This window comes from Cuculus canorus, chromosome 6, assembly GCF_017976375.1.
Source record: "Cuculus canorus isolate bCucCan1 chromosome 6, bCucCan1.pri, whole genome shotgun sequence".
NCBI lineage: Eukaryota > Metazoa > Chordata > Aves > Cuculiformes > Cuculidae > Cuculus > Cuculus canorus.
In genome coordinates, this window is record NC_071406.1 from 28,794,047 (window position 1) to 28,808,499 (window position 14,453).

Genomic DNA, 14,453 nt, shown 5'->3' on the forward strand with positions numbered 1-14,453 from the left:
GCTTTTCAGATAACAGAGAGAACATTTGGCTTTTCCGGCCCAGAGCACTTCATCTCTCCCAGTCTGCTCAGGCCCATTTCATCAAGCAAGCCCGCCTTAGCCTAGAACACCACCTCTGAGCATACATCTCTGATTCAGGCCTTGCGTGACCTCAAATATTTCAGAAGTGACAGTGTTTTGAACAAATGGACAAGAAAATCATAGCTTCTCGTTGTTAGCCAGTCATCTGTATCCATAATGCAACAGCAGTAACACAAAGAGAAACCGGCAGAAGACAAGTTGAAGGGTTTTTCTCCGAGTCTTTCTCTGTGGTTCCTATCATTTGCACCCTTATCAGCTGCCTCACGGGGGCTCTGGGTGGATGGGTGTAAAGAAAACACTGGGTGGCAACCTCACAATGGCTCCCCAGTAACTTACTAAGGCAGCCTCCCTCCTGCAGCTGCTGAACAGACAGCAAACATCACTTTCTAGGTCTCCCTTGCGCCAAAAATCATCTCACACGGCAAACAAACAATACCTATTTAAATTTTCAAACTCAGCCAGTAAGACTGTCCTGTGCTATTGATTTGGCAAACGATGGAGCAGAAACAAGGGACTAAGAATTCAGGTACTGGCAACTAAGCAATGGATGAACACCACTGGTGTTTTAACTGGCAAGGGCTGCTCTTGGCAGGGCTGTCCCCCTGCCTCCTGGGAGGTTCACAAAGCTCATTTCCTCAGCATAAGCTCTTGCTGCAATAATGAAGTGAGGCCTTGGCCTTCCACAGTGAAATCACAACACTCCCCTCCCAACTTGCCAAATGACTAAAAGGCTTCAATACCAGGAAGTTTTAAAGAGCTCACGATCAGGTTTGGCTTATTTTAATCAGCTTTGATAAACTCCTGTTATGCTTTTATCCATAAAACTTCAGAAAACCCAACCTCACAACAGAACACTTCTGGCCAATTTGGCAATGCAACTATATGCCAAAACAAGTCCAGCCCTGAATTATGGTCTTCCTCACATCGCTCTCCTCCCTCAATTCCCTTGCTATCTTTACCAGAGGCAAATTCACCTGCTGTTTCAGCTGCTGCAACTGGAGCTTCAGCATCCTCCATGTCCCTTTGTGTCTCTTTGCTGGGTTGCAGCCCTGCACACAGAGCCAGAGGACTCACTATTGAAGCTGTGTGTCTCTGTACACCAAAATGTCTTGGAAGTCTAGCTTCCACTTCTCCTAGGCCATCTATACAGTCCTCCCAAATGCTTTTCCTTAAGTCATTATTCAAAATCTTGCATCCTTTGGAACTGGTGCTGTGCTCGGCTATGTGTTTTTTCTTTGCCTTCACTGGCATTCTGTTCAGAGGTGCTACTACGCTAACACAGTACAGCATGCTGCTTCCCATTCATGTGGTATGACTGACAAAGATATTTTGTTATTTTCTTTATTATTCCTTTGCTTTGTATTAATCTTCTTTATGACTCATCCAGTCTACTTTCCTCAATTTAGTCTTTTCCAATAATTTCCAAATTCTGGACGTTTCCTTTTCTATCTCCAACGCTTTGGGAAAGCTCTTCTCTGTTGTTTTAAACCCCATCTCAAAAACCTCCCTTTTCACTAATGCTCTTTCTAAACTCCTGAGTGTCTTGTCTTCTTGCAAATGTAGTATTTTTTTTCCTGCAGGGCGGATTTGTTTGTTTTAGTTACTTACACCCAGCAATTTGGATCAAAGAACTATATAATTTAAAATAAGATGTCCTGACAATGTGAAACAGACTGCACTTAAATAAGTGCTATCTTAAGATCGCATGTAGACTTAAAACATCTATTTACATCAGTATTTCCCACTTGCTTTAGGCTTTAGAAACCTAAACATAGATGTGAGGTGCCCAACTGCTGTTCCTCAGACTTGAGCTTAGGTTGTATCAGATCCTGGTTTTTAAACAGATAAAGAAAAAAACCCCAAACCTCTGATACTCATAAAATGCAAACCCCAGCAGAACTCTCTAAGGGTCATTTTTATCACTAGCCAAATCTTAAGGATTTCCTGGTCAGTTTACTTGCAATGCTTTATCTCTGGCCAGAAAGCACCCATGCCATCTCATACCTTCCCCTGTACATTACTGTAAGGAAGAGTGATATGAATGGGTTTTGTCTTGAGATAGGAATCTCTTCCAGAGGTCTTTGATCTGAGAGACACAGAGTCGTCCTATGACTAATCTTTCCATACGTCACAGGCCAGTTCACTTATTTGCATCCAGACATTCACCAGCAATATCCTGTTTTCTGATTTAGCAGGTACTGATGACTACACATGGTCTTTGGCTCATTCTAATTCCTTTCCTCTCCACTCTCCATTACATTGGCAATTCATCTCTATGCATGTGTAAAGGCTGGATGAAAATATCTGTCTCTCAAAACAGACAAAATGTCATTGTTTGCACTTATGACTGCTCCATGAATAAGTGTGAGAGAATGTGTGAGAGCTGGATTACCGTGCCAGTCCTGGTGGCTCCTTCTTCAGATATTTTTACCTCACTCTCACATTGGCAACACAGCCTTTCCAAACCTACAGCTCACCTTTTCCTCCTATTTACAGGCCCAGCCACTATTTCTACCCTGAGTGGCTTCTTCGCTGTCCTCCGATAGTCAGTCCCATCACTGCTCTTAGCTCTTTTACACACCCTTCGCTTTAGATGCCCCAGCTTACTTTGAATTCCATCAAATATTTTAATTTCCCATTCCATCCAGACAACGTTTTTCCCTTTCCCTTCCAGATTACATTCTCTCCCACACAGATGATTGTTTTTCCCTCTCCAAAGGTCATCCAGAAGGTGGTTTCATAACCAGTTCAACCATTGATAGGCCTGACAGCACCGATCTGATTTTCTTACAGATGAGATGTGGGAGAGCAACAAGAGAATCTTGTACAGCACCAGTGTAGGGTCTGACTGTCTCTGGGCTCCTCAGCGAAGTAAAGCCCTGGGAGAAGATCAGCTCCAATCTAGCAAGCTGCTATCAGTCTGTATTGCCTCCAGCCAAGCCTGGCTCATCACACAGCAGTGAAGAACACCAGCCAGCATCTGTCTGGTCAGCCTTACATATGAACGGAAGGAATGCAACCTCCTTCCACTGCCTTCCACTCCCCAGCTCATGATTTTCTTGTTTTCACGCACTGCAGTAAATCCCTTTGATCCAACAAGTTGGCTTCGCACATGCAAGCTGGGTGACCAGCCCGCATCTGCCTCCCTGCCTGTGAATCCCACATTGAGAGCTCTTTGTCTGCTGGGGCACTCACGCCCTTTTACACAGAGCCCACACTGGCAGACTGCTCTCACATGACATACTAACAAGCTACCAGCCAAAGGAAAATATCTCACAATCATTTCAGACCCTCTGGCTCAGACACTGACTAAGCCAAGTGGCTACTAGCCATTGGCACTGCTGGGCGCATTTGCAACCCACAGCACACTCAGCTTACAGCGTGAAAAAAACAAAGCGCGGATGGAGAAAAGGGCTCCTTGTCCCTAGCCCTGAAGGCGTGCATGGGAAAGGAGGTGACCCTGCCGTTCATAATTCAGTCCCAAATTTCACAGCTACTCCTCTCTGTCCCTCTCTTTCACTGGAGGCTGGAGCTCCCTGCAGAGAAACCCCACTGCAGAGGTCAGTGTGAACAGATTTAATGTCTTGATTTTAACCAGCTCTGATTTGAGACATTCAACGGTCAGTGATTTTTAAGGGAACAAAGCACTTAAGCAGGATGAAGGGGTCTGAATGACGGTGCTTTGCACTCAGATAAGCTAGTTAAATAATCCTATCACACCCCTCCCCTCAATTCACACAGATTGCTTCCAAGATGTAAATGTTCAAAGGTATTTAGACAATTTGCTTTCCACGGAGTAAAATGGGAGCCAGGTGCCTACCTACTCCAGGTTCTGCATCTAAGACACTTCTTAACAACAAGGCTGCATCCAGTCCTCATAGCAAAATCAAACCATGCTTTCTACATAGCTATGCTTAGCTTGGAGGTGATCGGGTGCAGGGTGGTTATATGGCTGCAAAGACAGGAGAGCTCCTCACCCAGGTTTGTGTTCCCTCCTATCTTTCCTCTTCCTGCTTTCCTAACAGCCAACGCTATCTGCTTAGGACTTGTGGCTGGAAACAGCAACGCTTTCATAAACTAGTTAAGGGCTGAGGGGCTGGTTAAACCACTGACAGTCTAACTGGCAAGAGCAGAGGGGTAGCTGAAGCCACGAGGTGAGGTGCTGGGAGTGGCAAGCATGGGCACTGCCCCTGGTCAGCTGCAGTCTCACCATGTGCCAGCAAGGCTGGATGGCCTGTCTCGCCACAGTGGATGGGCAGACACACGTATCAGTGGCACTATGTACAGTCTGAGGCTGTTCAATCGAACATCACAGGGACAGTGAGAAATTATTCTCATCGTGGATTAATTGTAAAATGTGAGATTTCACACACAGATGTTATCAAGGGGAAGGGTTTTGACCTCAGATACAAATACAACCAGATGGAAGGCTGGGTTCAAAAGTATGGAAAATCTTGCGAGATTTTGACTACAAAGGGTGGAGGTGTTGACAGAGGAGATGTTTTTGCAAGTGCTGTCTCAGGACTCTTTGTCTACATCTCCATCTACTGGGTGACAAAATCAGAAAAACTCCAAAAGTTCATCCTTTCTAGGCTACCATGTCACATCCCTGGCTACCTTCAGGAAGGGCCGTATCAGGCCTAACACTTCCAGCTTGAGGAAGAACACATGAGTAACATCTGAACAGACAAGACCACCATGTCAATGGCTCTCATGCTCTGCTTTTGTGCCTTCCTTAGAGCCCCACTGGCAGCTGGAATGCCTTGGCTTGTGCGGGCCAGCATCACAGCAGCACCAGCACTGCAAGGGGCCTCTGACCACACTGCTGCACATTTTAAAATGACTGCACTACTTTCGCTGGCTTTCAAATCACTGTATCACAAGTGAGGTCACTCCTGCCAAGGTGGCAATCCCCAGTAAAGGCACTAAAAAGTCCATATAGAGAGATCAAAACCAATGCCTTTTATGCCTTAATATTATTCATACTTCAGACCATGTAACTTTTACAGGGCTGCCTAGTATTTGATGGATGCAGCTTTCTTAACAACCCATACATTTGTTTGATTTACTGCACTGGTCCAACATGTTTTCTACCGTGCAAGAACAACCTTGCTTCTAGGAATCTGCCTGCACAATAAGATCGTGAATTAAATGTGCAGTTATCACAAGAGACCACACATTTTACAGTAGAATTGAAAAAACTGATTGCAGCAATCCCTCTGGAAACAAGAATAATCACATGATAAGACAGTGCTAATGGGAATTTATCATCTCTCATCACATGTGAAGCTTAGAACAAAGCAGCAACACAAGTGAACTGCACAGCTATTACTGCCAATGAATACCAGCTGAAAAGCTACTGGGGGCTCTGAACAAATTAAAGGAGACTCAGGATCCTGAACAGCCGAACCTAAGCCAATTCCATATGCTTCAGGAAGCTTACACAGCAGAGCTTATATGCAAGATTAGTAAATATTACCCAAAAAAAACCCCAGCCCGACATCTTTCCACATATCCTATTCCCTCTCTACCAACACCAGTCCATTCAAACTCCATCTCATTCTTTAATTTGTTCCCACTGTATCCTATCATTAAGGGAAGTCCAAGACTGTGAGTATTTCAAGGGTATATGCACCGATTAACCTACACTTCTGCATCTACACATGTTGTCTCTTATGCACACGTTATTCCTAAACCACATATCTCAGATCTGGCCTACATTTCTCTCTCTACCCCATACAAAAGCCAACAAAAACCTACCCACACTATTTTCTATTTGAAGCAATTAACACTTGACTAAAATTAACATTTTTAAAGTCGTCTTGGGAAAATGAGTACCGAAAACCCGAACTGGTATGCCCACAGTTTTAGCATGAATGATACATCTACATCCCTTTAGCTATTCTATAATTACTTTGCAGCAAGCTGCGTAAGACATATGAAACCCCAACAGGTTAATGGTAGGCGGTGAACATCTCCGTTCTATTGAATAATGGGTAAATTTGCTGGCCTACTATATTTTTCCACTGCCCTGTTTCACAGACAGAAACTTGGACTTTCTGAGGAGGTTTATTTTTCTTTTCTAAATGAGAATAAAACAAGATGGTTACGATTAGGTGGCAGGAGGACAAGATGAGAGAAGCATCCTACACAACAAATACCTGTATGAGTCCTCTGGTGAGCCTTTAAGTGGGAGCTCTTTGTATAAACCTTCCGGCACCCATTAAATTGACAGCGATGAACCCTCTTCTTGTTTTCTGGGGACGCTTCTGCCCCTGTACCTCCTTGTTCACTGTCACTTTGACCACTTTTTATTGTCCCCGCAGTCGCTGTTGCTACACCCACTTTCACAGAGCTAAGTGAAGTTTTCTTGGCCACCAATTTCAATGTCACCGTGCCATCCACTGCTGAGAGAGTTTGTGAGGTTTTTACAAGGTGGCGGCTGAGCTCTGGAGAGGAGGGGGGTGTTAATGAGGTTACAGCATTGAGTTGGGCCTGGTTGACGGCTGTGTAGCTTTCTGTGGAAGAGCTCGTGGACTGCAAGCTGAGGCACGTCTCAGACAGCAGCTTGTCCCGTGAGAGGATAATGTCCATGTTGGTGCTTTTGTCACACGTACTCGTCTCCACTGGTAAAAGGATGGGGTCTAGCTGTCGGATATCATCCTCTGCATCTATGGCTGAGGAGGCATGAAGGAAGCAGTCCAAATCCTCACCAAAGGTCTCAGTGATCTTCCGTGGTTCAGTCTGAAGGTATCGCTCCAACTCCAGGCATGTCTGCAGGACGGGAAAGGAGAGAAACCACTGTTAGAGAGAGATTACAGTGCAGGTCCCATGTAAGGCAAAACAACTGGTCCAGTGCCATTCAGAGACAGCATTCATGCACACCAGCACCTTCTCACGAGATGGTCATATTTTGGGAGACATGAGCATCTGGCACTTGTTGGATGCTGCTCTGAGACAGAGTGCGGGAATATTTGCATATAGTAGGGGATATTATGGTAGAAATGAAAATACAACGACCAGAAGGCATCCACTACGTTTTCACGAAAGCCACAGACAGAGGCCGTTCCCAGCTTTAAATGTAATCTGGCCAACAGTCATCTCCATATGAAACCATCCTAATGGCCCCACCACCTGGCCTTGTACAAACAAAAAAATCACCTCTCCCTAGAACTGTTTCCTTCTCCTTCACAAACATTAACTTTTACTCCAAATTTAACTCAGCAATATTGGCTAGGGCCCAGTTTATTCCTAAAGCAACACAGTTCTAAGCATCCTGTTTTAAGATAGGGGACAGAGAAAAACTTTCAGTGACACCACAGCTTGTTTAAAGGACTTGAGAGAAGGAAAGACGTAACCAAAAAAATGGTCCTGCAGTCAGTTTCAGAGGGGTTTTGGCAAATCTGGTCAAATGGAGCTTCATGTGTACAGGATACCAGACTTGCACACAAAAACACACACAATCCTTATTACAAAGTAGGTGAAGATGTAGTCAAAGAGGCTGCCACATAAAAACGCGTTCCTGCATCTCCACAGCAGTGATTATCAGCACAGGGATGGAGTAAGACTCCTACATGAATATAACTTATATGAGGTGCCCTGAGCTAAGCCAAATAAAGCCTCCAGGCACCACCACGCTGCCCAGTGTGCTCCATAACCAACATTATAAACTTTTATTGTTTATAGAAAACCATTTGCTGTAGTTTCAGGAGCTTTTAATGGAGTTTATTAGCGCTATTTTTCATTACTCGCTGCCTGAAAGGCTAGCTGGTTTAATTCCACCACTGCAATTTTACAGGACTTGGAGAAACAGACAATCTAACACTTTTTAGAAACCTCTAAAAACGATTCCTCAGAGGACACTTCTAGAGATATTAAGGAAGGGATTTTAGGCAAAAAAATTCAGCCTGTGGGAGCCAGTGACCCAACTACATCTCAGCCTGCACAGTACAGCATCGGATCAAAACCAAAAAAATTCTTAAGACCAGAGGAGAGACAGAGACTCCTAGGTACAAAGGTCCCATCAACAGTGGTGCAAAGAGGCCCCGCTCGCAGCTCTCTAGGAGCTCTCAGGTGACTCAAGAATACTACTTTCAGAGTTCAGAACTGAATTTGCCAGACAGTTACCTGTTGTTTCTAATTAAAATAGTAGCTGATTATAGACCTGAGCTGTAGAGATGGACATGGACAAAAAGCAATAAAATGGCAACAGGGACGTGCAATACTTTAACATGTAGTTTATTTACAGAGGCATGACACCGTATACACGATGTGTTTGCATACAGGCCTGGAGGTGAGACAAGTATTCTTGCCTTAAGTAACCTTTCCGTTTTCTTTTTAAAGTGTATTTCTGGGACCACGAGGAATAGCTTTAGCTGGAAATCTGGTCTCTCCCCAGGCAAATTCTAACAGGTTTTGGGGTCTGCTTTTCAAATATGCTCCACAGTCTTTCAGGAATAACCCCACTCACCATAAGTGAATTCCCCACATCATGTAATTTGGGATTTCTGGCCTACTCAGCCTTCACCCAGTAGGGTAGAAACAGGTTTCGAAGCCGAATAAATAAAAGGCTTCCAAGGGACATAGCAAGTGTAATCACAAATTAGGTATAGAAAAGGGAAAGAAAAAAAGAAAGAGACAGGGACTCAAGGCCATTAAATCTGATGACAGTGACATGAAATTTCAATTGCTGTGGGATCAGAAAGCTGTGCACCATCTCTGGGCTGCCTGTGGAGCAGAGGCAAGTGGAAGATGCTGCTCCTTTAAGGCATCACTACTCCATGACAACAATAGTGGGCCTGACAGTTTTTTCCAGCTTCACCATTAATTTTCCATAAAGAGCAGTTTCTCGATGAGCCCTTTTCAGGCAAAGCCTGATGCTTCAGAAACCTGTAATTATTCTTGGCTCCCCCCCTCCTGCAGCCATTGCACCTGTGCCATTTCAAGACACCAGCTGGTCATGTCTTGCCTTCTGCCTCTGAAATCCAAAACCAGTGGATCAAGCCCATCTCCCCATAGAGGAGAGGAAAAAACAACTCAAAGAAACAACATAATGCAGTCCCTCCCTCTCGCCCCCCTCAGCCTCTCCACCAAGTCAATAGGGGGAGAAGCCTAGCAACGCTGTGCCAGAAAAGCCCTCCACCTAATCTGCATGGCAGACAAAGCCTGGGCAGGGGTTATGGTTACAGCCCTTCCTTTACCCCCCACTAGGGCCCTACCTGCTGCTGCATTTGCCAGGGTAGGCAATTGCCCGCAGAAACAAAGCGTCTCTCCCCATATGCACTTCCCAGCTTCTGCCAAGTACCTTACGCGACTTTCCCTCTTCCTGGCCCAAATCACTCAGGGAGTGGTGAGGCAGGGTTTTGAAACCAGCCTGTTTTCTTCACTCCTGCCCTGGCATGACAATTTCAGGCCAAGTGAGCTCACCTCTCGTCTTGAGCTCTAACCTGGAGAAAAGACTCAGGCTCAGACCACCAAGGTCCCCACTCTAGCCCAACAGACCATTCCCACAAAGTCATTTGCCAGCAAGCACATCAAAAACTACCAATTTTTTGTGGGATGAACAGGATATTGACCTCTACCCACAAAGATATGAACCCAAACTTCTGGATTCAGATGATGGCGAACCCCTGTAGATCTCCTACTTCCACTACCAGCATGGTAGGAAACGGTCCAAGGCTGCTCTTGCAATAGTTTGTTGGACGACCAGCTTCTCCTTAACCACTAATGCAAGAGAAGGGGAGCTCTGTGTAATTGATGTCACATGAGACATTAAGACTGACTATCCTTTGGTTGCTACGTTGCAGGCAACTTAGTGAGTACTAAACTTTCTTACTCAGTGCCTGTAGGATTTACAACAATAAAGATTTCAAAAATTGCAATGGGAAGAGGAAGATGACTCCCTTCAAGAACAGAAGAAGACGATCCATAAGACTGCTGTTTGCTGTCAAGTCAGTTTCGCAGGCTAGGGATAAAAAGTGACCTGCTACTTCAACCCATCTGCCCTGATTAACGAAGGTCATTCTCCTTGCACCCTGCCCCTCCATTTAGCCAGTTAAAAGAAATGATGATTCATGGCTGACAAATAATAAGATGTGACTTTGCGAGACCCCATGTACTTGTAGAAAGCCAGATAGAAAAGGATGGCAGGCTGGCACGTGGAGAATTCTGACAAGGTATCAGACTGTTTTTTCAATTTTGTATATTATTACAAGGCTTACTTTCCCAACAGAGACACATTTCCATCACATGCAAGAACCACTCTCTGTTTCCTGCCTACACATCGGTAACTCACAACAGCTTTTCACTCACCACATTATACTACCATCTCAGTTCTCTGGGGCACACACAGCAGCAGAATACATGTAAACTGCACACTGTAACACTTTCACATGCAGCACCAGATCTTTCAGACAGTACCAGACAGCCACCGTGGTGCTGCCCTATGCCCACTGAGGACCTAGTTCTTATTAGTCCTTTCAGAGTTTGCAGTAGCACTGATCCAGGGAAACTCAGTGTTCAGTATGTCAATTCAGAAAGGTATGACCTGTAATCTACCTGTATTCTTAGCTCTGTAGCACAACTAAAGCTCATCTACTGATAATAAAGATTATTTACCAAACACGTTGAGTATGCTCACCACTGTGAAATACAATGCAAGAGAAACCCAGCATGTGCCTCTGATAGCAGAGATGTGATACACGTGTACCATTTTCAGTGGAGCTTAGCACTCGCTCAATTCTGCAGCCAGCAGACATGAAGACAGTTTTTCTACTACTGCAACAACAAGACGAAACCCAGACTTTCGAGTCCCTTCCAGACTTGCAGATACTCAGTTCAGCTCAGATAGCCTAAGTTTTAGGGTGCTTGTCAGTTGCCCATGTTAAAGAGTAATCCAGAACATTTAAAAACCAGATACGAAGGAGCTGGAGTCCCCACTCATGATGCTGATGTTTGACTCAATCACTTACCAGCAAGAAGGCTCTAACTTGGACCACCACTGCCATCAGTGTGCCAAGCCTCCAGACAGTGGAGGTATCCAATGTCTCTGTCTCCCCTTCAGAGAATAATGGGGGAAAGACAGACGGGGGCTCTGCAGAGACACAAGTCTGGCATTTGGGTTCAGGTCCAGACAGCTCTGGAGAACCTAATTCCAATTGATGACCCAAAATCTACTCTCAGTTCCCAGAGTATAAATCTAAATTTGCTCAATGAATTGCAAAGAACTGGTCCCAACTGGCAACCACATTGTGCGAACCTGACCCACACATAGAGGTGGCTCTTGAAAATATACAGGTCACTTCAGAAGCACCCACCTACGCCACAAAGTCTTCACAGCATGCAAACTCCTGGGTGTTTTGCACAGCTAAAGACAGGACAACATGGTAAGAGTAAAGTTCTGTCAAGGGTAAAACAAAGTCCAACCGCTTATAATGACTTAAGGACAGAAAGTCAAGAAAGACACCTTATCAATATGTTCACTGGGTTCCTCTGTTTTACTGATGCTATTTTATAACATCTTGATTTTGAATTCTTCTAGCAGATCATGGGAAGTTCTTATCTGGAAGCACTAGTTACTTCTAAGTACCATTTACTGCAGATATAATTGGACATCAAGCACCGATCTTGGAAGTTATCCAAAATCTAATTAAGAAGTTGGATACTTAGATCAGGCTGTGACAGATTATGGAAATGTCGAATGTGGTTGACAAGCAGGTCTGATCTACCAGCTCTGTTTACAATACTTGAAAGGATTCTCTTTGCAGCACAATTTATATGAGCAAAGCAGAATCACACATGCAATAGTGAAGGTCAAATTCCAGTCTCCATCATGGCCCCACTGCTTTCCACTGCCACATAAAAAAAAGGGCTTCACCTTTAACTTTAAGAAACCATGGAAGTCTCAAGACTGCAAAGGAAAAGAAGGCATCCTCAACCTGAAGGCAACCCAAAACAATAATCCTAAGGTCAGTGCCACCAGAGGTCACTGAAGCTCAGACCAAAGAGCAGCACCAGGTCCAGGGTCCAGTGTCAGTATTTCATTCTTCAGCAGAACAGCAAGAGCTTTGAGCTACTGCAGCACTTCCATTGCTGATGCCAAAAGGAAATATTAAACAGGATGTTGTGGGGCAGCCCTGAAGTTAGAGGAATAAAAGAGATTCAAAACTCACCTGCCTTCCCTGAAATGCCATGCTATTTTTGTCCTTAACCCTAAAACAAAGTTTGAAAGATGCATCTTCTACTGCCAAAAGCCTTCATTACTTCCTGAACAACAACAAAACCCAATACTCTTGCCCATCTATTCCAAGATTGTCATCTGTTCCCACCCAGCTGCCAAAACCTCCAGCTTTTCCTCTTGGCAACCTCTACTGGGCAGTTGCTAGTTGTCAAAAAGCTGCTGCACATCAGAAGCTTAACATTTGGGACAGTATAAAATAAACAGAACTTTAGTATTAAAGTAAGTACTTTCAAAAAATACACTTGGGAAAACAGGAAAACTGCAGTATGAAATGAATAAATAGTAAGAAAAAGTTTCAGGCGATAGCAAATAATCCGTATTGCAAAGGATTTAAGACAAAAGTCCTTGTCACGTGCCAGCACATCTCGCCTACATGTTATACAGTTAATTGAAAAAAATATAAAACCACTTTTCAGGTACAACAATAAGACATTTAATGACAGCTAACTCACAGTAAATAATTGCATGCGTGTATTAATCCCTTGTATGTATGAAATGAATCGAGTTAACTGTACATTCAACAAACAGGCTTTTGCCAAGAGCAAAAAGCAGGCACACACATAGTCGGCAAAGATAATTTGATATGCAAAGACTTGTCTTCCTGTGGTAACTTCATCAAGCGCCTGTCAGCCTAGTCCTCGCTACCGCCGTCTGAATGGGTCTCACCAGTCACCAGAGTCTGCAATGGACAAGTCTATTAACTCTTGACTACACTACACTGAACTCAAGCCTCTGTTTGCAATTTTCTTCAGTATAATAATGGCCTGTGCCCATTTTTCCCCTTGGTCTCAGCCCAAAGAGTGTATCTTTAAGGAAATTTATTTAGCCAAACCAGCCCATTTGCTGTTGTTCATGCACAACAGCACTCTTGGCAAATGCTCTGGTACCATGACTCAGACAGCTTTCTCCCTAGATGTTCTCCACAGCATTTTTCTTCAGAGCATGAAAGATGCTGAAATCAGAAGCCTCAACCACATTCAGCAAAGATACATTCGAATGTAAAAAGTTCTGTGAATGTACTTTAAGGACAGCATTGCTACCTTTAACTAAAAACAAGCCATTTTCCTGTTGTTCTGGGGCATGATGTTATGAGGGTTATCAAAGACTTCGATCAACCTTTAAAGCTCAAAGGATCAAAACCAACTTTCACATAAATCAGCAATTTTCACCAGCAGAAATGGGCAGTAAAACAAAAGTCTTAAAACTCACAAAAATTCTGAACCTGTAACTATAACCATGAAGTCAAAATCAAGATTTGTTACCAAACTTAGTGATAATGAAATACATCTTATCTAACAAATATTCTTTTATACAGACAAGACAATGTTGTTCACTAAAAATCTGTGGTATTTGGGCTCTAGGCACAGAGAATTTCAGTGCACTGGTTGTGAGATATTGAACAAAGGACTGCAGCTAAGCATGGCTGAATTTGATAGGCATCTAGATTAAAAAAAAGGATGAAAGAAATCTGCAAACACTGAATCAGGGCTTTGGAGGGCTTTTGTTGTTTCTGACTGTTTAATAAAGATAGAAAAAATATCCGCAACCAGTCACAACAACAAAAAATAGCATCAATATCAGCAAAGGATTAAGGACAGCCAAATGAAGAATTCAAAGCGCAGGCAGTCCATTGTGTTAGTATCAAAGTATGATGAAAGCCACGTGTGCTCATACACCAGCACATACCCTGCACGCTGCCATGCAAGCCAGACAGCAAGTAGCCATACAATAACCATTTCAGAAATAATATACATGTAACATAAGCATGTTCCAAAATCTTTCTGAAGAGATAATTTATTTACATAACAGCCTTGGATGGCTTTGAGTCAGCTGGCCAGTGGCCCACACTGCAAACTTTTCCCCAAACATCTTCAACTGGGTGTTTAACCAGTTGCCGTCCAGTTTGGAAGCAGCTTTAATTTAGCGTTATAAACAGGAAAAATGCACAATTAGCTCCTTGAATTGCCAGTCTCAGCTCCCACTGAAATCAAAGGATCAGGTTCAAAGCATGCCCCAGAGTGTGGTAAACTTCTCACAGGAAATGGATATGCAAGAGTAAATGCTGACGGCTGTGGAACATACAAGGCAGAGCAATATTTTAGGTCTCGATCCTCAATTAAGATTCATCCTTACG

The 14,453-nt window shown here is 43.8% G+C and overlaps 1 protein-coding gene across 3 annotated transcripts in view; it reads right to left on the reverse strand.

Moving 5' to 3' along the window:
- The window catches only part of KLF7 (KLF transcription factor 7), a 121,409-nt gene that overhangs the window by 84,645 nt on the left and 22,311 nt on the right, over positions 1-14,453 (reverse strand). For all 3 annotated transcript variants that reach the window (XR_008450309.1, XM_054069412.1, XM_054069411.1), the window contains exon 2: positions 6,243-6,855. Coding sequence is in view for 2 of the 3 variants with exons in the window: in XM_054069412.1 (XP_053925387.1) it covers positions 6,243-6,855 (613 nt within the window). In the remaining variant the exon portion in view is untranslated. The remainder of the gene's footprint in view (positions 1-6,242; positions 6,856-14,453) is intronic.